This window comes from Perca flavescens, chromosome 3 (genome assembly GCF_004354835.1).
Source record: "Perca flavescens isolate YP-PL-M2 chromosome 3, PFLA_1.0, whole genome shotgun sequence".
Taxonomy (NCBI): Eukaryota; Metazoa; Chordata; class Actinopteri; order Perciformes; family Percidae; genus Perca; species Perca flavescens.
Genome location: NC_041333.1, coordinates 6,699,571 through 6,724,236, shown reverse-complemented (window position 1 = coordinate 6,724,236; position 24,666 = coordinate 6,699,571). Strand labels below are relative to the sequence as shown.

The window sequence follows — 24,666 nt, the reverse complement described above, 5'->3', positions numbered from 1 at the left end:
AGCTAGCCACGTAGCTCCCGAGCTAGCGCTGATAGCTTAACCACGTGGAATCGGCTTACGTTTGTACAGAGCTAACACAGGAACTACCATACCGGCTAAGCGGGCGCGTTGCCTAGCAACCCCCCCGGCTTCTTCAGCCCCTCCTCATGCACCCAGCGCCACTACCGCCCTCTTGAGGCTAAATAGTTATGTGCAGCTCACCGGAGTAGCCATTTTGGTAGTTGCCTGTTAGAACTACATTTCGACACAGCCCCTCCTCTTTCACTCACTCTCTCTCACACACACACACACACACACACACACACACACACACACACAGACGTGTCCATGCTGCTTTGTTTTTGCTTTGTGATATTGTAAAAATTTGATTATTGAATATCAATCCTATTGAAGGATTATTGATTAGCTACTGATAATTGTGAAGTTAATAAATCTTATTATACTTAATTAGCAGTTGCTTGTGATTATTTGTGTGCTTGTTGTAATAATTGCTGGCTGAACAGGTCCGTGCTCAAAATCACCCCTTCCTTTGTTTCCTTTTAAAGGATTTTCACAGAAATCAGACTGTTCCACAGTTTGATTATTGGTCCCTGACTTGCAGGGCGGTGCCCCGTTTTGATTGTTTGTCGATTTGATAAAGTTATTAATAACCATATTCATAACTTTATTAATATTGATAAAACATCTTTGATAATTTGCCAATGATCAAATCTGTACCCTACGGGAATCCAACACACTACAGATTTTAACTGCTCAATACATGCTTGGTCTGAATGGACTGGAAGTCTATGCGCTGTTACACCTGTTAGGGCAGGGAAAATGACAGCTTTATCATTCTTATTGGTAGAAAGAATTAGTGACCTAATAAGTTCCCACCAAAGCTCAGGCCAATCTTCAACCAGTCCAATCAGCCAGAAGAACTGAAAACACCTTTGTGGGTGTTCAGAGGCTTTAAGCATTTTTAAGTTAACCAATAGAATCATTAATATCAAATTAAAGTCAATAGATGTGTAATATATACTAAGGTAATCTCAACTTCTTCAAACATGAAAACAAAGCATACTGTATAGACAATAGGGCTGGGTATATCCAATGATTTCCCGAATCAATTCCAATGCACAAGGACCCGACTACATTTCTGAATCAATATCAATTAGAGAAATGTATTTACTTTACTTTAAAATTGGTTACAATACCAATTTTATTTGGATATAAAAGTGATTCTCAGAAAACTGCTGTAAATTGTACAAGCAAGAAGTAACCCGCCAATATTTTTTATAATGCACCAGGTAAATGTTTACATTAAGAACATTATTGAAAAGGCATATATTAAAAGTTTGATTTCAGGATTTTATCAAATCCATATTAAATCACTCAAACAATAAAAACAAACTTGCCCCTGGGGGAATTGTTGGGTCTTTGTAAATTATAGAGTGTGGTCTAGACCTACTCTATCTGTAAAGTGTCCTGTGATAACTTGTGTTATGATTTGACACTATAAATAAAATTCAATTGAAAGAAAGATTGATTTTAATTGGAGATTATTTTAACCCAGCCCTAACAAGCAAGAAACATATAGGTTACCTCTGACAAGGTACTTCCTAAGGACATGTGTGATCTGGGCCACAGTGGTGCTCTGAATGCTGCACCCAAGTTGCTGGAGAAGGACACGGTTACCATAATGCAACAGTCCACCCATGAAGATGGGGTAGAGCTCAAAAGGCTGGCCTTTACTGTACTGCTGTGGCTGGGGGCCATGGACTCCCAGGAGGCTTTTCTCCACCTGATCCAGGACATCCTCATTGTAGCTATCCTCGGTGCGGAACATCTCAGCTGCCATGGTTTTGGCAATGCTGCCTTTGTTCAGACTGCTGATCTTCTCAAAGAGCTTCGGAAAAAGCTTAAGGAGGTTGAATACAGCGAATATTCGGAGGGGGATAAACTTCGAAAGGATGTTAACGAGGGCATTGACATCCTCACTTGTCTGACCAATGACCACAGACACCTGATTGGTCAGCTTCTCCAGAGCAGACTTGTTCTCTCCGAGAACCACGTAGAGAGCCGCTAGGTACTCCTGCATGGCTGGGACAGCAAATACATACCGCCTCTGATCACTCTCACTGGGATCTTCTGGTAAAAGCTTAACACTTTCTACACTGGGAGCCAAAAAGAAGTCTAGCACATCAGTCCGGAACATGGCTAGCTGATGTAGCTCCTCATCCGTCTTGGTCTTCCCTCCTATCCACTGCTCCAGTTCCTTTTCTGAGAATGACGTGCGTTTGTATGTCACACCGTCAAAAGCAAGTTTCCCAACTGTACGAACTACATACAACATCAGAGAACTCTGGTGCTCCTGTATAGGCACATTTGTCCCTGTCCCTGTGCCCAGCACCTCACCTCCAAAGTTGAGCCTAAGGAAGCTGGTGTATATGCCAGTCAGTGTGCGGATGGGTTCCTTGGCATCAGTGAAATGGAGGAAGTGTAAGGTAGCACATGTGAGCCAGCAGTAGGACGGGAGAAAGCAGGCTGTAGCCAGCTGGCTTTGTCTCTGAAGGTTGAGGTAAAGCAGCTCTATGACGGACTGGGCCTCATGGTTACATGCAGTCTTTTCACTCTGCTGCAGCAGGCGGCTGGTGAAGTAGGCCCGCTGGCGCTCTGGGTCAGTGAAGCCACAAATCTGTGCATAGCGACTCACATACTTCTGTGGGATACGGTCCAGGGCAGACAGTCTGGTGGTAACCAAGATGCTGGCCTGAAAAAAATACAGCAGCCTATTTAGAATACATTTTCCAATGCCCAAGCTTGTTACGCCTCAGTTACTTTAAAGGAGAATTCTGGTCACTTTCAACACGTAGCTCTGTTGTTTGTAAATTAGGAGTACTGTCAGTAGCGAGAAAAATGAAAACAAACGGTGCTGCCTACACCGAGTTATCCTCCTGCTAGATTTTTCACCCAACAGGCTTAAACAGGGCAAGTTTTAAACGTGTAACCCTCTAAACATGTTTGAAATGCCATTGCAAGTGCTTAGCCATGTGCAGTTATTCCTTCTGAGGGAACACAGAGAATTTGACTGCAGTAGATGTGACAGAAAGGCCTAAAAGTTGTGTTAATCCATACCTCTGTTGAATTCATTGATTGCCGATCTCATACAATCCAATATTCCAAAATGTATTTTTTCCACAAAAACAACGATTTGCTGAGGTTCTCGCCATAGTAATGAGTATCTATCAACAGGCTGTAACCTGACACCACAGTGGAGCGAGCAGAGCTGCAGTTCAAGAGTTCAACAGCTATCGCGCATGTGCACAGGTAACCTAGCAACGGTGGAGACTGACAGTCAGCTAAGGGAGAGACAAAGACGGAGCTTTGGGATTGTGTCAGTGTTTTTTAGAATATCAGCTCAGATGGATAGTTCATCTCAATCCGATGTGGAGCAACAGAGGAGTTTTTGGAGTTTGATGGTCGGGGTTATCTTTTTTTTTCCATTTCATTTCACCAACACCGTGAAACATTTCTTCACAGGAATAAAAAAAAAGTGTGAGTATTACTTTAGCCTTGGAAAGTATAAATCATAAAGACGTTATCTCCAATTTGTCTGCAGCTGGTCTTTTCGCTTTTGGAATAGCATTTGCCTTCAGATACCGGGACTTGACGTTCTTTTCGGTGAAGTTGTCCTCATCAAAATGTTCGCTGCAAACACGGTAATCTCTCTCACGTAATGTTCGCAAGGAAGTTTGCCCATCAAGCTGAAGTGCAACCAGCCACAACTGTAAAATCTCCCGGCTGCGGAGGGGTAGATGGTGAAAGCTCAAGCACAAATATCTCTTCATTACCATTTGAAGTCACTGTTCCATTATTAATTTGACTATTATCGCCACTGTTAATCATATCCCCAACCGGCCCGTCAGACACCGCCTACCAAGAGCCTGGGTCTGTCCGAGGTTTCTTCCCAAGAGGGAGTTTTTCCTCGCCACTGTCGCACTGCTTGCTCTTGAGGGAATTACTGTAATTGTTGGAATTGTTGGGGCTTTGTAAATTATAGAGTGTGGTCTAGACCTACTCTATCTGTAAAGTGTCTCGAGATAACTCTTGTTATGATTTGATACTATAAATAAAATTGAATTGAAATTGAATTTGGTTGCTGCAATTTGGAAAGGCACAAACTCAAACCATTTTCTCATATTAGTCCTGATCTAACTCCAAGCTCCGTCTGTCAGCTCTGTGAGCTCCTCCCATAGACAGTATATAAGAATGGACCAACAGATCCCGTTGTTCTGGGCGGAGACCAGTGAAGGCTATTAGAAGCACTTTTCCGGTGAGCGCTAGAGTTACTGCGCAGCCTCCAACTGAGAGAGACAACGTAAATGTGACGTGAGGAACCTGTCTGAAAGTTGGAGGTCTTCTGGTAGCTATGCCAAGAGAAATCTCAATCATTCCCAATCTTGCAGAGACTGAGAGTGTAGGTATATGTAAGGACATAACATGGGCACAGGCTAATTATTGCTAACTAAAATGCTAGTTAACATTAGTAATTAAACCTAAACAGCTCATGTAAGTTGAAACTGCCTGCGAGCTTCTCCTGTACTATATGATAATTCCTCTACTATGTGACACAATCGTTAGCCTATTTTTACAAAAACGTCTGCTACGGAGCCATAACGTGAGGTACAGGGTAATGGAGCCTTTTATACATTGTTGTGTTTCTTTAGAAATAAACAATGGACAAATAGAGTTCTTTAAACGCTTCAGATGTAAAGTTATTTGCTGTCAAATGACGTCCAAATGAATGGCAGTCAGTGGAATGCTAACGGGAGGTGATTGCTTTGTAGCATCAAAATGGCGCCATAGGAGGTTCGAGTTCTGAAGCGAAGCTTACCCCCTTGGCTCCTCCCTGCTTTTGCCGACAGTGTCCACCGTTGCTAGGTTACCTGTGCACATGCGCGATAGCTGTTTTGAACTGCAGCTCTGCTCGCTCCACTGTGGTATCAGGTTACAGCCTGTTGAAACATACTCATTGCTATGGAGAGAACCTCAGCAAATCGGGTTTTTTTTTGTGGAAAAAATACATTTTGGAATATTGGATTGTATGAGATCAGCAATCGACTAGTGTCACATCTACTGCAGTCAAATTCGCTGTGTTCCCTCGGAAGGAATAACTGCACATGGTTAAGCACTTGTAATGGCATTTTGAACATGTTTAGACGCTAAAAACACGTTTAAAACTTGCCCCATTTAAGCCCTGTTTAAGCCTGTTGTTTGTTTTCGTTTTTCTCGCTACTACAGTACTCCTAATTTACAAACAACAGAGCTACGTGTTGAAATTGAATGGAATTCTCCTTTAATTGATTTTGCTTGGGCAGGAACACGGCAACTCTCATCTTGGCACGCGGGTGGACCGTGGGTTAATTGCAAAGTTGAACAAATACAGTGTGAAATACAGTTTTACTGCCACGGTTACATGAATGCAATGTGTTCAAAGCATAGAGTTAGGGTCCTGAGTTAGGTTGGGTACCGATTCAAATTAAATCAATCAGTGTCAAATTTGGGTACCTCCATGCACACAACTGTTGGTACAATTTAATGGCAAGCTGAAACAGGTCGCAGTGTGGTTACACTTCCTCTGATACACACACAACAGTGTTGTTCTCTATGCCCTGGTGACAGGCTGACAGGCTGCAGGGACGGTTTTGGGAGGAGAGCTGTAGGTAAGGAAGAGTTTTATTTTGTGTGGTGTGTAAAATGTTCTAAATAAATAACAAAATGTTCAAAGTAAGTTGTATAAAAATGTTTATAATTACTTATTTTTACAACTGAAATCAAGTTTTTGTTATTAAAGAGGTTCAAATGTAAACCAACCTCAGTTGACAGCGTTGCATAAGCGAAGGTTCCTTGTTTACAAAACAAAAGTTATATTTCTCTCCCGTTTCTTTTTTTTTTGATCCGAAAAATGATCTGATCTGTACCCCCTGGTCCCACTTTGTCAAAAAAAATTAATTATAACTATCTCGTGGCCACGAGATACGTATCTTGAGGCCACGAGATACGTATCTTGAGGCCAATTAATTTTTTTTTACAAAGTGGGACCAGGGGGGCTCCATACGGATCGGATCATTTTTCGGATCAAAAAAAAAAAAAACAGGAGAGAAATATAACTTTTGTTTTTCATTTAATACTTAAAGAACCAGTATCGAGATAGTATCTTGAGGCCTCAAGATAGTATCTTGTGGCCACAAGATAGTATCTTGAGGCCTCAAGATAGTATCTTGTGGCCACGAGATAGTATCTTGAGGCCACAAGATAGTATCTTGAGGCCATGAGATACTATCTTGAGGCCACGAGATAGTATCTTGAGGCCACGAGAGATAGTATCTTGAGGCCACGAGATAGTATTTTGAGGCCACAAAATAGTTATAAATAATTTTTTTGACAAAGTGGGACCAGGGGGACTCCGTAGATCTGTGACAGCGGTGATACAATCCAAACCGTTGCACCACTATACCCACCACTCTGCTGAGAACACTTTTTAACAGAAATACTGCTCCTACTTAGTGCTTGGCAGTATTTAGGCTTTTTAAATGAAATTGATTTATTTTATCTACCAAGGCCTCAACCTACATGGGGCGCACACTCTACTGGTGAGCTAGAGGTCAACCCAGATTAAATGCCTCTTAATTTTAAAACAATATACAAGTTGAAACGCAAAATAACATTTATTGAGTGTTGGAGAAAAACACGGCTAAATTGAGAATTATGACTCATGTAATGCGTAGCTTTTTTTGTGAAAGAGAGCCAGTGAGAGTGGGTGGAAGATGCTCTCAGAGCAGAAGGCTGTTTGCTATCGGAGAAGAGGAGGAATTTACAGTAAAGTTGTCAAACTGTAAATGTACAGCATAGGTTTTTACTGTTGCAGGAGAGGAAAACCTGTTAATGTACTCAGTCAGTTATTGTTATAGAAAACAAATGAAGAAGCATTCTGAGAGATAAGCTTCTTTTTACTTAATATAGACTATTTTAGGGGTGTTGAAATTAAAAATTGCATTGATGCATCGCGATGTGGACCTAGATGATTCTGCATCGAGTGCAGACTCCACTACATTCAGGAAGTATCTTTTTTAAAAGCAGATACAATAAAAAGAAGAGTTCATATATATCGGAATGCTTGAATTTGTTGATGAAAACCATGTGTAGCAATATATAATAATATTTAGGAGGTGACGCATCGTGATATCGAATCAATTTGAATCATTGACAGGATAATGTTAACTGAATTGAATAGTGAGACCAGCGAAGATTCACACCCCTTCATTTATTTTATAAGATCTTTCATTTACATGTATTTTTTTAAACAGGGAAGGAAAACCTTTGCATTTTATTTGATCCCAGACTGTTTTATTAAAAGTGCTTGTGAGATCTCCCATGTGGCTTGACTTTGTAGAAAATACAGAGATATATATCATATTCGCCATTCAGCCTAAAAATACTGAGATATGATTTTTGGTCCATAACCCATAGTGCAAAGCCCTACTTTTACTCACAAATGTATTAATTTAGTGAAGAGAAATTCCCTTCAAGTTGCTGGAAGTCTGCAGGGCTGAGCATTGATCCCCTGTATTTTTATTTGGTAACAAACAAAAGTATAAAAAACTGGCATCAAATACCTGTCCGTGTCAGTTTAAAATAATGGTCTGGAGCGGAGGAAAATGTAGGCTCCCTGTTATTTAAGACAGGTCCAGCCCTCCACTGGATATTAGTGAAGGACAGCAACATTCTCACATTCTCACTTTAAGAAAGGGAACCAAGAATTAGCTCCACATTACCAGAAACCAGCATGTCAGCTTTTTGCACTTCAGGATAGCAAATAGATATATGACAGTGGAAGACAGTTTCCAGGGAAACAGAAGAGTGACAGTGGACTGTCCCTTACCTCGGGCAGGAGATATTTCCTCAGCAAGTTCACCACCACCACATCTGCAGGCAGCGCCTCATTAGGATCACTGCAAAGCTCTGTGGCTCCAATTCGGAAGTCCAGTTTCATCTTCTCCATCCCATTAAAGACAAAGAGCACATCCTTGGCCTGGTTTCCCTCCCCACTCAGCAGGGGGTGTTTTCTCAGGTGGAGGTACTTCCTGCTCACCAGGTCCCTTAAGGAAGCCACTCTATGAGGGAGGGGATTCATCACTTTATTACTAACATAATGTACTCATAGCAGTGTGATGCTGCAGTCATTGTAACTCCCCATGCCCATGTTCAGTTTTTTGAATATAGTTTTTTTTTTATCAAATTCATACCATACCACAGCTACAGACCTGCCAACCATGAAGAAATTTTATGAGTACAACCGCCAATATACGCTCCACCGTTGCACTCACCAATGAGAAACCTATGAGATACCTAACAAAATACTACATAATATAATTTCACCAATTTACTCAATAACCATATACAAGTAGACCATAAATGTTATACAATTACTGCTATCACTCCTAACATTGAATTGAAAAACTGTTGTACAGGAGGCATAGCCCATGGAAACTTCTTCCACCTGAAAATACATTGTTTGGCTCATCACTATCTTCTAGATTACAATAAATTATTATTACTGTGTAGAGGAGTGGATGAATGGCTGTACGCGTAGTGAAACTACTATACAAATTTTTTCTTATATCCTGTCCAATAGTTTGTGCCCATATATTTGTTAACAGGAGGCAGAGAGAGCTAATAAATATGCCTAAGTACTTCTGTGTTAAAGATGAGAGTTAGACCAGATTAACACATAGCCTTCTTCTGATTACTGAATGGAAATGAAGTAGTCTAAGTAATGATTTACTCATAAAGCAACTTTAAATAGACCTAAAACAACTACTAAAAAAGCACAGATTGAAGCCTGACAGAGACACAATTATACGCTAATAAATAACATGGGTCAGATAATATCAGATACGCATTTAAAAATTTTGACATAGGTGACATTGCATTATGTCAGTTGCCATCACATCACATAAATAGCCTATTTGTTACCTTTATCTTACGTTAAATTTCACCACAACAAAGTCTCATCTTTATCCACTTTAATAAATCATACTTTATTCATATTATTTTGTATTATTAATCTGATGCTGCAAAGTAACTAAAGCTATAAAATAAATAGTTAAAGGAACACGCCGACTTATTGGGAATTTAGCTTATTCATTGTAACCCCCAGAGTAAGACAAGTCGATACATACCCTTCTCATCTCCGTGCGTGCTGTAACGCTGCCTGACGGCTCCAGCATTAGCTTAGCCCAGCACAGATCCTGCAGGTAACTGGTTCCAACTAGCCTACTGCTCCCAATTGTGACAAAAGTGACAAAATAACGCCAACATGTTCCTATTTACATGTTGTGATTTGTATAGTCTGGCGTGTACAAAAAACAACGTAACATGAGACACAGCCATCTTCTAACAGTAAACAAACCGGGAACTATATTCTCAGACAGGCTTGCTGCGAGCATATCACTCCGCCCAAGTACTATATTCTTCCGCCTGAGAATATAGTTCCCGGTTTGTTTACAGTTAGAAGACGGCTGTGTCTCATGTTACGTTGTTTTTTGTACACGCCAGACTCTATAAATCACAACATGTAAATAGGAACATGTTGGCGTTATTTTGTCACTTATTCGGAGCAGTAGGATTACTGGAACCAGTCACCTGCATGTTCTGTGCTGGCCTGATGCCGCTGGAGCTGTCAGACAGCCTTACAGCACGCACAGAGATGAGAAGGGTATATATCGACTTGTCTAACTCTGGGGGTTATGGTGAATAAGCTAAATTCCCAATAAGTCGGCGTGTTCCTTTAAGTAAAACGTTCAATAGCCTACTTGACTCTGAATTGTGGTGGACTAGAAGTAGTCTAATAAGTAGGATTAAATGAAAAATACCCAAATAAAATTGAATCAAAGTAGCCAACGGTAGGCTATAGTCAGGGGTTATATTGGTATTTGTTGTGGGGGGACTCTCCCTAGGGGTTCAGGGGTATGCCCCCCCAGGAAAAAAACCACGAGTTATCGTTACTGTTAAAAAAATATGTATCAGTCACAATGTGTAGCTTAGTAGGTGGCTGTGATGAAGTAGTAGTCCATATGGCCGTATATGCGAGGAAAGAAACGTGAAAACTATCATTGGGTATTTCCTCAACTAAGCCCAGGTAACCAGTTGTTTTAGATCAGCTCAAAACAAATTGTTACCTGGTTTCTGACGTAGTTGATAAATACCTGACTGGAATATATATAGAGGGTTTCATATAGAGCTGCGATAGCTCACTGCGTAGAGCTGCAGACTCGGGTGTTAGCTATTATATTTATGCCACAAGATCGAAACCAGCTCGACCCGAACTTGAATGATTATATTGTTTTCATCTTTTTTTTTTTGTAGGTGGCTGTGATGTGGTGATTACTTAGACAAACATTTTCGTGACAGTAGATCTGGGAAACGATTTGAAAATCGCCAGTAATATGTTTGTGATTGGGTGACGAATCTGGTGACAGAGGCGGACCACATCGGCAGTTGTTAGGTAAACACAACATATGGAAACCAGTTAGTGTGGAAACCAGTAGGGCTATAACACCGGGGCTGAGCACCGGAGAGCCGAGGCCCAATTTAACCCCTGGCTATAGTTACTTTCCACCGCTGATAAAATGTAATATTACGTGTAGCAAGACTAAACATTAATTCTCGACATGTTATGTCAGTTGCTCAGTCACATTGCTGTCGTCACCGACAGGACACAGATGTTGTCAGTTACCATCTCTTCAGTTCTGACCACGGGAACAGTGACGGGACAACTCGCTTCAACGCAGCGTAAAAAAAAAGAAAATCAGGAAAATAATGTCCGTGAACACATATGGAATTATGTACTTAACAAAAAAGTGTGAAATAACTGAAAACATGTCTTATATTTTAGATTCCTCAAAGCAGCCACCCTTTGCTTTTTTGATAGCGCTGCAAACCCTTGGTGTTCTCTCAATGAGCTTCATGAGGTAGTCACCTGAAATGGTTTTCACTTCACAGGTGTGCCTTGTCGGGTTAATTAGTGGAATTTTTTCCCTTATTAGTGGGGTTGGGACCATCAGTTGTGTTGTGCAGAAGTCAGGTTGATACACAGCCAACAGCCCTATTGGACAACTGTTAGAATTCATACTATGGTAGGAACCAATCAGCTAAGTAAAAAGAAGTGGCCATCATGACTTTAACAAATGAAGGTCAGTCAGTCCGGAAAATTGCGAAAACTTTGAATGTGTCCCCAAGTGCAGTCGCAAAAACCATCAAGCGCTACAACGAAACTGGCTCATATGAGGACCGCCACAGGAAAGGAAGACCAAGAGTCACCTCTGCTGCTGAGGATAAGTTCATCCGAGTCACCAGCCTCATAAATTGCAAGTTAACAGCAACTCAGATTAGAGACCATATGAATGCCACACAGAGTTCTAGCAGCAGACACATCTCTAGAACAACTGTTAAGAGGAGACTGCACAATCAGGCCTTCATGGTCAAATAGCTGCTAGGAAACTACTGCTAAGGAGAGGCAATAAGCATAAGAGATTTGTTTGGGCCAAGAAACACAAGGAATGGACATTAGACCAGTGGAAATCTGTGCTTTGGTCTGATGAGTCCAAATTTGAGATCTTTGGTTCCAACCGGCGTGTCTTTGTGCGACGCATAAAAGGTGAACGGATGGATTCTAGCTAGCTAGCTAGCTAACGTTAATGTAATATCTTATATGTCCCTAAGAGCCGATATGGGTTTAGGGTTTAACACTTATCTTACGATACATCCGAGGCTCATACAGCTGTATGCTGTAAAGCCTGTAATGTGGATGAGAGATAAAGTCATGTTCTGTTCACAAAACTGCATGCTAACCTAGCACAACATAATTATTACACCTCCTTGGTTGTCTAAATACATCCATTGTTTATTTAGATAATGGTAATGGTAAGACCTCTTAAGTACAGACTAGCTACATTATTTACACAATTCAAATATTCTTTTTGCAATCAGTACAAATTGTATTGTCTTTTATTTCAGATGTTCTGAGGCGTTTGTCTCTTCCTGCCCTTTTTCAGGTCAGCAGATGTCACTGCCTCCTCCACCTGCAAGTTTTTTTTTATTTTTAGCTATTGTCTAATGTGACAGCATAGGTTCATCTTTTGCAATAGCATGTGCAAGAAACCTACCATAAATTAACTGACCAATATTCATATCAACTTTCTTTTTAGATGAGTCAACACCACACAGGAAACCAGCCAGTCGCCCAGAGCTTGATGGGTCTATTGTAATGCAAGCTCAGCCTGGGACCCAGTTGAAGGTACAGTGGCTTTGAATTTTCCATTTTCAATTATATACAATTTCATGACAAGGAACTTGAGTGTAACTTAACTTTTTTGTTGTTGTAAACAGCAGAACTCATCACACAGAGGGAGGTGACTCATCACAGAGAGGTAAGAAGACTCACTTAAGTTGTTCACATATGAAAGTATATAATGTATAACAACTAAAACCATTAATTATTCCATAGCAATGAGGACATCCATTACCCGCATGGCACAGCGGATGGACACATTTGAGGAAAAGATGGATGATATTGGAATAAACCCTACTACAGTTAGCCATCTCATTCAAATATTTTTTTTTCTGTGAAGTGAAATAATCCCTCAAGCAAAATTTTTCATAAGGCATTAAAAAAAAAATTGTTTGGTTCCGGTTTGTTGTCTGTTGAGGTCATGGATCGATAGGGAATTTATTTTATTTTTATTTTTTTCCCAGTGGCAGCAAGGGATAAGTAGGATTTTTTTTTGCCTTTACAGTAGCGATGGATATTCATACAACATAGCCTACCTGTTACTACATGTACAGTTGTCGCTTAATAAATTGAAAACATGTAATTCACGTGCATATTAAGTAGCCACATGTATTTATTTTGGTCTTATAATACAGCCACAGGTTTACCGCTCCAGCGGAGAGGATGGTTCGTTTAGACAGCAGCTACGTTTACAAGAGTTTGTCCAAAAATCAAGATTCGTTGCAAACTAAGAAACAGACTACAAACTGACATCTTTCATTTTAGCTTGTTTGTAAAGTCGCTATTTGCAGAGTAAAGCTTTGTTTGCACAGCGCGGTGAACAAGAGTGGACAGCTTACAGTTAACGAGTGTACCGTTAGTTCATCTGCGCCAGCGGAAGTAAATAATGTATAAGCTGTAGCTATTGTTTCCAGCCAGTTACATGTGCTGCGTGAAGTAGACCTCGGCTCTGCTGTGTGTGTGTGCGTGTGTGTGCGTGTGTGTGTGTGTGTGTGTGTGTGTGTGTGTGTGTGTGTGTGTGTGTGTGTGTGTGTGTGTGTGCGCGCATTGCTGTTCAGAATCCCGTCTATCTTCCATAATGCAACGCTTGTATCCAAATGAATTGTGTTGTGAAGTTGTCAATAGCTTCACTGCTGTTAGCCACCTCCAATGAGCCCCAGGGACTTGCTGAAACGCTAGAGCACTCTAAAGGGTGTTTACCTTTCATTTGATCGTGTTTGCTTGCTACGTTGCCATCCTCTTGAACGACCCATTCTGAAGGTGCCTGTTTTATCCATTGGTTGTATCCTGTTGCAGTCTATTAGGCAATATTCCGCATAAGAAGGGCTTATATTTGGAAACACATTACATCTGCATTTCAGTGGTAACAGATAAGGTGAAGATGATCATCATCTTTCTTTATTATTGTTAGCACTACACTCAAACTAAAGCGGCGTCTCTTCGGAGCTGTCATTTTCTCAAATGAGCCGCGGCAATGTTTCTAATGAGCTTCGAACGCTAGACAAACGACTTTATTTTAAACGCAATCACCTGGCTTGTACCCAAACTATTTCGAAACTAAGGAGCCATTTGTCTTCCGATTACATACAAGCTCCTCTGCGCCGCATTTGCGGGACTTGTTTCGCGCTGTAGGGGATTTAAATTGTGTGTGTGTGTGTGAGAGAGAGATGCGACAGAGTTGAGAAATTGCAGGCGCGGCTCGAAATGGCTGTTATTTCAAATAGCGTAGCATATTTTAAACTAAACGTTTAACCGGTTTCAACCAGTTAATGAGGCTCGGTGACCGGTCAAGAAAATGTTTAGTTTTCGCCATCCCTACACTATATAATTACATAAATTCAAATATCATAACTGAACGGACTTCTCTTACAAAATGAGATTGTACAAGCTCTCCACTTTGTTCTACATGTGTAATTTGTATTTCTATATGTTTTACAGCAACTTTTCCTGACAACCTTTGGAGGTTGGACCGGAGGTACTGCCATCCGTTACATGCTACGGCGAGTGGCAACCAATGACGTTGTAAAACGTATAGCCTGCAGGGCAGAAAGACAAATAAGGCCTTCCAGGACCTGAAATTCTGCATTTTATTGTTCACATCATTATTATGCTTAGCTTGGCTGATTAGAGGTTTTAATTTGACTTGTAACTTTGCTTCTACTTGCTACTCTAAAAACTTCCCCGCGCTGACTGCAGCAGATGTGGAGGACACCACGGTGCTCCCCCCCCCCTCACAATATCCAACAGCCTAGTGTCAAAGGTGGAGTCATTTAAGTTTCTGGGCTCCATCATTTCCCAGGACACTGGTCCAACATCCTTAAAGAGGCTCAGCAGAGGATGTACTTCCTACGGCAACTGCGGAAGCATGGCCTACCACAAGAGCTATTGGCAGCAGTGTAGAAACACTGCTGCCATCCTCCTGCTTCCTCCCCTCTGGCAGGCACTATCCCTGCACACAAAAACAACCAGACACAAGAACAGCTTCTTTCCCACTGCCATCACTCTCCTGAGCTGCTGATAAGTGGGGTCATCCCCACTTTGGCCATTCACCATACTTTATCATTCCAATATGCATCTTGCACACTACATTTGCACTATTACTTTGCACTCTAAATGTATACAATATATTGTGTTAATATGCCTATATGTATGTTGTCTCTATTGTACAGTATGTGTCTATATGGCCAATAAAACTGATTCTGATTCTTATATAAATATATATTTATTTTTTGGTACCATGGTTGTTAAAGTTACTTAAAGGTTAGGGGAACGTTAGGGGAACGTTTTCTAAAGGTTGCAATGGTAGGGGAATGTTACGGGAACGTTCTCTAAACGTTCTGAGAACGGTCGATGTAACCAAAAACTAACATTCCCTAAACGGCAGGAAAACTTTCCATGGGAACCAAAAAAGAACCGAAAAAGAACCTTCAGGGAACGTTCTTGGAACCAAAAATTGTTACCTGGGGATGACGTTTTATTCTTATCATCCATTTATTTTTAATATTATTATGTTTCGGGGGGTGGGGAGTATTTGTTTATGTGACTGTGTTCGTTACCTGTTGCCACTTGGTGACTGATGTCGATGTCGGTGCAGAACGTGTGATGAGGTTCTATATACTGTCTATGTGAGGTAGCCTGGACATGTGGAGGAAAGGCCATCTCTCCCGTTAAGAAATCCTTTTTTTTTTTTTTTTTTTTTTTGAGGCGGTTCAGCCATGGCATGCAAGCCTATAGCTATCCGGACAGCCTGGCTTGCTGAGGCACTGAATTGAATTAAACGTGCAAAGCATTTGGCTAGGAGGGGCAGGTGGGTGGAGAGTTAAAATGCAGCGCTTTGATTGGCCAAAAGCTTTTCACTCCACTGCTTAGGGGCAGAGTCAACGTCATAGAGGTAGATTGCATAGAAACTGAAAATTTCTACAAGCGTACTTAAGGGTCAAAATGCGTGCAGAGTACGAAAAATGCGTACATGTTGGCAGATATATCTATGGTACCGTCTATGTGCTGGAGCAGTGTTTAGCAAGCAAATAAGCTCACTGACTGCAACGTTATTGTTCATATTTTAGAACAATGTTTAGTAATGACAGTAGTAGTGGTCATAGTAAAATGTGTTATGTATCTGAATTGTTCATTAGCTCTGTGTGATATCTGTAATGTTAAAGTTGAACAGACTCACAGTATTAAAACTGATTTTATTCTGATCCAAAGACTATAAATTCTAGAGGAAACACTGTATTGTTAAGAGAGAAAAGAAAATGTTAGTATTTTCCCTAAGACCTTATGAAATAAACATGCTTGAGTATTATAGATCTTGTTATATTATATTTTTACATGCAGTTACACACATGCCGGTTAAAAAAAAGAATGACTGGGAGATTTTGGATTGCTGCCACAAGAAAGATTTAAAACACTATGAGGGTAAAGAATGAAACACAAGCACTGAACTGCCTGGGAGTTTGTGTAATAGCTGCAATTTCCTGCAACAACAAAGCACTCGCTATATCTTACTCTTATCTTTTCTTTCTCTCGCTCCTGTGAAATAAAGCTGCCTTCAAGTGTGGTCAGAAACGTCCATCCATCATCCAACTTCATCCGCTTATCCGGTGCCGGATCACTTTTCTTGGTGTGAATTGGTGAATTTTAAAAAGGCATTTTATACATACTGTTAATCATTAAATACTCATTTCTAGATTAGCCAATTAAAATTTGTTGCGTGCGCCAGGGTGTGCGCCAGGGTCCATCTTAGGTTCTCTCTTGTTTAGCTTATACGTAAATTACTTGCCATCGATTTGTACAGGGTGAGAAGTTCAGATGTATGCAGATGATACTATAACATACGTCCATGCAAAAACCAAAAAAGAAGCAGCTTTTAAACTTAACGCAGCAATGGCAAATGTAACTACATGGCTTGAACATTGTCACCTGCGTCTAAATGTAAAGAAAACTTTTTTTACAAAGACACACTCCACATCGGACTGTGATCACAAAGTATATGCGTTTGGTGAGAATATTCAAGTTGTCTGTCATGTCAAATATCACGGTATCATCCTTGACTCCACCTTGTCTTTCAAAAAACAAGTGAAAAAAGTAATGCGACTAACTAAATGTAATCTAACCAATTTTAGGTATATAAGAAGCTGCCTAACAAGTTCAGCAGCAAAATTATATTTGGATCTAATAATCACCTCCCATCTACTTATATTGTATGACAAGCTGGACGCAAGCAAAAGATACAACCCTTAAGCCTGTTCTCTCTCTGTATAAACAGGCCCTCAATGTGCTAGACAGAAAAAACAATACTTATCACCATTGTAAAATTATTAACCAAAATGTGATCCTTAAGGCTGTTGTATGCTTCTGCATCAACTCCACGCCGTAGCTACGCCGTCACTCCTACGGCGTCGTGACCCTTTCAGAGTTTGCATCGAGGTCGATTTGCATCACGGTGCATTTCACCACCATAACGCTAGTCGGTGATAAGTCTGAGGTTATTTGTGAGGTGTCTGCCAGCCAGTTTATGTTACGTTAGCAAGCAAACTTTAGCACAACTACCCACAAAGTACTGCTTGCTGGCAAAGTGCTAATTTCAAAAAGTTACTGACATATAGACACTTTACAAACAGATAACCCCGTCATTGTAACCAAATATGTCGGAGTTTATTTGCAAAGCTCGTGTCAGTGAACTAGCATGTTGCTACTTCCCACAGTAGGCTGCTTGAAACACCGACTATCAACACACAGGACAAGTTGACCAATGTGTGGTGAGCGTTCTGGCGTCTGGCGTCGTAAGGCGTTGTATGGCTGCCGTGCATCACCCAGGTGGGTGCTACACATTAGTGGTGTTAGAGAGCAGTCCCCACCCCCCTCATCCCAAATGCGCTTTGAGTGTCTATGATAAAGCGCTATATAAATGTAATAAATAATAATAATAATCACAAAAAAAAAGGAGGTGCACGTCCAGCATCGGCAGATGCTGGACGATGCGCGACGGGGGGTTCGCGGCGACGCAGAGGGGTCTGCAGGGATACGCCGTCGATTTGACACAGAAGCATAAATCAGCCTTTAGTTGGGAAAATCTAATCAAATACAATGACACCTGCCTAATGTTCAAGATCCTGAATGGCAAAGCTCCTCCAACACTCAATACTTTTATTAAGCAAAAAATTATTATTAGAACCACTAGGTCTGTTCTGAGAGGGGACTGTGTAAACCCTTACAGGTCCAGCTCCTTTAGTCAATCATGCTTTTCTGTTAGAGCCTCTAATAGGTGGAACACTCTACCAAATGAAACAAGAAACTGCACCACCTACCTGGCTCTTGGAAAGTAAGACTTGTGAAAAAATTGTATCTCCTGGTAATTTTATATTATTGTTGTTATCGCTGCTGACCTGCTGCTAACATGTTTGATGTCTTGCCCGGTGTCAAATATAGCCCACTCTGCATTTCTTGGGTATGTATGAAAACTTAACTTGTATTTTAACTATTTTACCATCTTATTAACCTGTGCTGTATTAACGCGTCCCTCATGAGTTATGTAGCCTATTTCATCTTTTTATTACTACTTGTTACTGCTTTGCATGGTTGAACGGTGCAAGAAGATGGCTCGGGTCTGTGTTATTGATGCTTGCATGGCTTATTATACTGAATGGGGATACTGTTGATGTGTAACTGTGCTAATATCTTCCTGTAGGTCTGCATGGCTTACTGAGAAATCTTATTTGTTGCTCTAGCTGTCTGTATGGTGTCTTGTTGACTTCTATATAGTTTAACCTGTACTAATGTCTTGCTGTGTCCTGTTGCTCTGGTTTAAAATCATCTGGGAATAAATTGAAATCGTAAATAGGATTTTTTTTTAGACCATATTGCCCAGTCCTAGATTATTGTACAATTTGATTGTGTTGATTAGCTCTGATGCTGGGGGAAATTACTTATATTACCTAATTCCAAATTCAAGATATCAGATATATGTGACATAAGACAACGGTGAAAAATGCCACTGATTAATAGAAGGTTGTCTTACTTTGACAGTTGGCCAAGGTCCTCACAAGAGAAAGGAACCAGCAGCTTGAAGTGGGACAGGGTGGTCCCCGTGCACCAATCCAGGACCAGCTTTCGGACCACTGTACTTTTGCCTGTTCCCACGGCCCCGTACAGCAGCACATTGAGCCCCCGACCTTCCCTCCAGGCATCAGTGGGATCAAACAGCTGTTCCACAGTCACAGAGGGGCAGGAGGGGGGCTGGGTTTGGAGAACGGAACTGAGTAGTCCTGCCTTCTCTTCAGTTTTTCTTTCCAGTATCAGTGGCTCCACATGCATGGTCTCGGGGCTGAAGAACCCACCAAACTGTTTTTCCTCCCGAGGAAGGTGGCTGAACCACAGGAAGAGCTTCCTCTTGTGAATCTCTATGGATTCAGCTGTAATAGAGAGAAAAAAATGGTGTATTTACTAGTGATAGTCACACCACTTGCTTTATTTCCTGAGCCCACTAGATGGTACTCTCTGTTCTACAAAGGGCTGACATCACACTGAATTGCCATTCCTTGAGCCTTTTTCTTTACACCAAGAGTACCATCTGGTGGCCTCAGAAAATTAATAATATGGTTCACGAAGCTTCATGAGAGAGACACAAGCAGAAAGGTTACTAAAGCAGTCAGGAAATGGATTGTATAGCCTATTTTTTTATCATGCAACAACATTTAATAACTTTATTTTTGTTTTAATAACATTGTTTTAACTGTTACCACAATTACTAACCCTGTCTCTTACTAACCCTAACTCTGACCAATGTCAAAGATTGTTGTTCCTGTCAGTCACTTAGACACAAAACATAGGAAAATAGGGTCCAGGTTTAAAAAAAAAGTAGTTACCCTTTAAAAACCCTTCCAACCCTTTTTGCTTAATTTATATAATCCAATAGCCTCGTGAGACCGTCCTGATCTCGCAAGCATCTTGAGATAGAGAAAATTTGGAGCCGTTCGCCAAATGACCGACCAATCAGCGTTGGTTTTGAGGCGGGTTTAGGTGTGACGCAACGAGAAGCGACTGTTCAGTCTAAACAACATGGCAGCTTCCACGGATGAGATGAGTGTAGCTATCGCACAACTTTTAACCAAATTAGAAAGTATTCCTTCATTGAAAGAAAAGCAAAAAACGGCACTGGAGGCTTTTCTCGGAGGAAAAGATGTTTTTGATTGTCTCCCGACTGGTTTCGGCAAGAGTTTGATCTGATTGGTTGATTTGGCCCGTCTATCACCAACATAGGTGAAGGTGGGCACCCAAGATAAGTGTCACCAATTCAGCATCCGACCAAATACTGTATATGTTGGTGAAATATGATCACAATGTCCCCTTGTGTTCCCCTTGTTGTGAATAATGGCCAGAAAAGCAGAACATTATAATGTCACAGTAAGGCTGACCTGTGGAGTATAAAATGTCATCCCATTAGACATTTGTGACAAATGTATTAATTCTTAAATTATGGCAAAAAAACATGTTTTGTGAGATCACGGTGCCCTTTGACCACCAAAATCATATCTATTCAGTCCAAGTGGTCCAAATTTAAAGAAATTCCGTCCAGGTGTTCCTGAGATTTTACATTCACGAGAATGGAACGACCACAAAAACATAATGCCTCTGGTATAAAAAAGAGTGAGTCGAGTAGAGTCGCGTTGAGCTGTACCACGCAAATGGCATTATAGTTTTTTTTTTTTTTTTAATACACTATGGTCATGTTTACCGCTGTCCTGCAGCCTTTGACTGATTGCTAAAACTCAAGGGAATTAAATCGTAGAAAATGCATTTCCTGCAGAAAATGCGTGGGAATGCTGAATAGCTGAATTGCTAAAGCTAACTGAATGAATAGCTTAAATCCGTAAAAAAAAAGTTGAAGTAGTGAGAAAAGTAGGAATGGTTTTAAAATAAACATGAATTTCATTAAAAAGTTAAAAACTAATGTAGGAATATTTAAAGTTTTTTTGAAAAGCTGACACTAAACTGAATTGTTGGCTTTAAAAGTTCAACAATGCAATGTAGAACATTGTGAGGTCTGAATTTATTTTTTAACTGAAATTATGAATAAGTATGAAAGACTTACAAATGCTGTGAGAAACAGATGAAAATGCAGAAATATGAAAACCATTGTTTGAAAAATCTCAAATGGATTGCACTGCACTGCTGAAAAACTTGGAAGTTGAAATGTAAAATTGTCACTTGGAAGCTGAACTGCATTACCTTAAAAAGGTAAGAGCTGAAATACATTTATAGAAAAGCTGGAAGCTAAACTGTAATACTGTAATACTGTAAAACTGAGCACATTGCCTGAAACTAGACAAAAATACCTACGTTTTGATGTATAAATTGTGTATGACAAGTAAAAATTGTGGGTGTGAGAGCAATTTATAGAGAAGGGACAAAGATCATTTTTTGAAGCTTCACACTCTAGATGATGACGTCATTACTCTAAGCAGCCCAATAAACACATTAGAAACACAGAAAAATCCTGAAATGATCACTAAACTTAAACAGCTTTTTCACAAAAACTGTAAAAGATATCAAACTGAAAAGTAGTAGCCGGATAGCTGAACATTTTGTGAACATTTTAAAGTTTGTTTGGCGTCTGTAGGTGAAAGTATGAAGGAGCTGAAAATGTTGGGAGCGGAAGAAGATTTTAAGGATTTGAAGCATGCTCTCATTCACTTCAATGTTAAAAAAAAGTGTTAAAAAGCTTAATATTTTAAAAAGTATAAATAGTAGAAAAAAAGTTGAAGAAGTCCCATCATTAGCTGAAAGAGCTGAACATTTTAAAAGTTGAATGGTTTTAATAGCTGAAAGTATGCAGAAGTTACGCAGAGCCACAAAACGTACGGAATAATAAGAATAAAGAAAACCAAATAACAATAGTGGGAATGCTATTGAACAGCATTCCCACAATTAAATCTAAACTGCTAAAATAAACATTTTGTATTTTTCACACTGAAGAAAGCTTTTTACAGTTGTAGTTTTATGAAAGCAGTATTTTGTCATCATCATGTCATCAAGGTTTAAACCGAGTTGTGCACCTGGTCCTGAGGTAGTGGAGCAGTAGGTCCTGCAGTGGAAGCCAGTGGCTGGGTACAGAGAAACCTCCACCCTACTCCACCTCCACCTCCATGCTCCGCGGAGCTGACTCAGCTGTCTGTAAAACACAACACATCACATGCAATCCCACAGTCAACAACCCCCTTTCCTCACAAAGTGGATTATTCCAATTGATCCTAGATCTACCTCACATGGGGTTGGCAGGTTGGAGTTTATTGGCAGAGAACAGCTGCAATAATATAACTGCGTCTCGCTACCGAAGCAAGACGCCCTCAACATAGAAACGTGTCAGCACGTCAGTGTAGTTTCATTAATGAAAGTGAAAGCCACTCCGCAAATCCATAATATGTTATGTCCAATAACGTGTTCAATGTAGCTTGTCAGACTGGCGATCAGATTGCCTATTGGCAATCTCAAGGAAACAAGATGGGATGATTTGAAAATATTAGAGAATTAAAGATTGTTCAATTGTTTTGTAAAATTTCGATTTGCAACAGATATAAGGAGTTACAATATAACATTTTGCATCAGGTCTACATATCGCTGTATATCTATAGTAAGTATAGAACAGGATCTGCCCCAAATGTAAATCTCATGTAGGTACCAGAATGCATTGTTTGTGGGACTGCAACAAAATGTTTTGTATGCACAGGTGTTAGTAGAGCAATAGGTCAGCAGTTGTCAGCAGACCCACTTCTTTGTCTGCTGGGGAAGGTTCCCAAAATCCCTTATCTCAGAGGTCGAGACTCTGGAAAAACTTGGACACTTGGACATCTGAAATGGTTATTTATGATTTTGCCAATAGCCATTGCAAACAGGATCTTCAAACAATATCATAACCTAATGAAGGATTTTCTATGGAATGGGAAAAAGCCATTGTGAGGCGCCGCAATAGGGTCGAAGGGGACGTTCGGCCCTTTCCTCCCCGGGTGAGGCGGATATGGGGAAGGCGGTGCATGCTGCCCGGTCTTTCTCAACCTCCACTTCATCATCTAAGGTTGTTTCACATTCTGCCTCAGTGGTTAATAGGGTGTTGGTGTCACATTGGTTAGATGCCCACCACTGTTTGGCACCAACATTACCCAGGCTGGGCGTGCACTGGCTCCACTTGTTTTTACGTGGCTACCGTGCTAACACAGTCAACAGTGCCAAGGCATATGAGACATCTTAACTGCAGAAAACATCATGCCTCCCCGACCCCCTCAGTAAGTAATCCCACTAGCTGCGTTATCCCTGTTGACCGTGTTAGCACAGATAGCCACGTAAGCTAGCCGCTGCCTCCCCGGCTCTATCATCTCCACCGCTGCGCGTGTCCCCACACGGCTCACATCTTCATGGATGTATTAGCTCGTAGCTCATCTTAGACTAAACTGCTATCAGTGTGGACTGGAGCATGTGAAGGCATCGTGCAGGGGAGAGCTGCCAATCTAACGACACCATACAGTCAACACGGTTTTTTCAGAGGAACTCGGGGAGATGAGGTCCCAGAGGCCCGCCTGCAATTACATCTCCGCCAAAGCTGCCACTAGTAACAACCTAACTCAAATCATACGGAATACAACTTTAAAAAGCAGTTTACTTCGCAGCACAGTGGTCCAGCAGCTGAGCAGAAAGGGCGACTCGGCAGTCCACTAACTTGTTGCGCTCTCTACCAAAATAAGATTTTCTGTTTTAGGCTAGAAAACTTGCATGCAGGCTGAAATTTAAACGTGCAGTTTTGTCGGGATTAAGCTATAAGCAGAAGGAAACTCTCGTAGCTGCTAGGCTGTGTAATGGTAAACACTGCAGCTTTAACATTATTGTGTCCACCTCAGCTGAGAACGGAGACATGTCTTTGCCTTCCCTAATGTGTATTAAAGGTTACCTGTAAAAATATTTCATAATAATCTGACACACAAAAGAAATCCCCCATATATTTAATGGGCTTACTCTTGTGCAAAGCTGAAGTGACGAGCAACTTAAGTTTTTTTTCTCCATTATCTCTTAAATATAGAAGACAGTCGATGAGGATAACAATGATTATTGCTTTCATTATATTTCAGATCACACAACATCTGTTCTTCTGTAACTTTCACCAGCAAAAAGTTATTAAATAAATTTAAAAATGGGGTGCAGTATTGCGGTGATGCGGTTATCGTAAGAGCCCTACTTTATACTCTAGGGAGATCGTAGCCACTCGCCAGAGAAACGTACACAGTGCCAGAACAGGCATTCAAATGACAGAGCACCATTCTCCCTATTACAAGTCAGTGTAGCATCACAATTTGTAAGCCGTTATTTTAACGTAAACTAGTTAGTAGTAGTTATGTGACATTTATAAAGAGGATGAAGATTTTAATTCAAATATTTTTAAATTGGAAAAAAGCCTAGAGTATTGTATTCAGGCATAGCTATACAATGTGTCAGACTGGCTCCGTATACACAAGAGATTTGTTTAACACCTGCATCACAAATCCTAAGGCAATCATTGATCTTCAGACAGTTTGCACATGAATGATATTTGAGCCTCAGCATCAATAACAATGTCACCAACCTGTGCAGTGAGCTCATCCTTCTGTTCCTCTGCGTGTTGATGTCGAGGACCGTTCTGTGAAAAACAGTAAGAATACAAAGTGAGACAATGTGTGCAAAAAGGAACGTAAAGGTACCCTGTGCAGTTTTTGACTACTAGCAGCCCTATGTATTGATGAGCGGGTCCCCATTTTGTTTGTATCTCATGAATGCACACAAGGATGCACTTGCAGTGAAAGCAGAAA

General features: G+C 40.7%; 1 protein-coding gene across 1 annotated transcript in view; it reads right to left on the bottom strand.

The window, feature by feature from the left end:
• nlrx1 (NLR family member X1) overlaps positions 1-24,666 on the bottom strand; it is a 43,448-nt gene that overhangs the window by 16,283 nt on the left and 2,499 nt on the right. Inside the window, exons 2-6 of the mRNA XM_028574349.1 lie at positions 24,444-24,497; positions 21,892-22,007; positions 18,855-19,248; positions 7,925-8,156; positions 1,585-2,752 (exon numbers count right to left, since the gene is read on the bottom strand). Of these exons, the coding sequence (XP_028430150.1) occupies positions 1,585-2,752; positions 7,925-8,156; positions 18,855-19,248; positions 21,892-22,007; positions 24,444-24,460 (1,927 nt within the window). The 5' untranslated portion in view covers positions 24,461-24,497. The remainder of the gene's footprint in view (positions 1-1,584; positions 2,753-7,924; positions 8,157-18,854; positions 19,249-21,891; positions 22,008-24,443; positions 24,498-24,666) is intronic.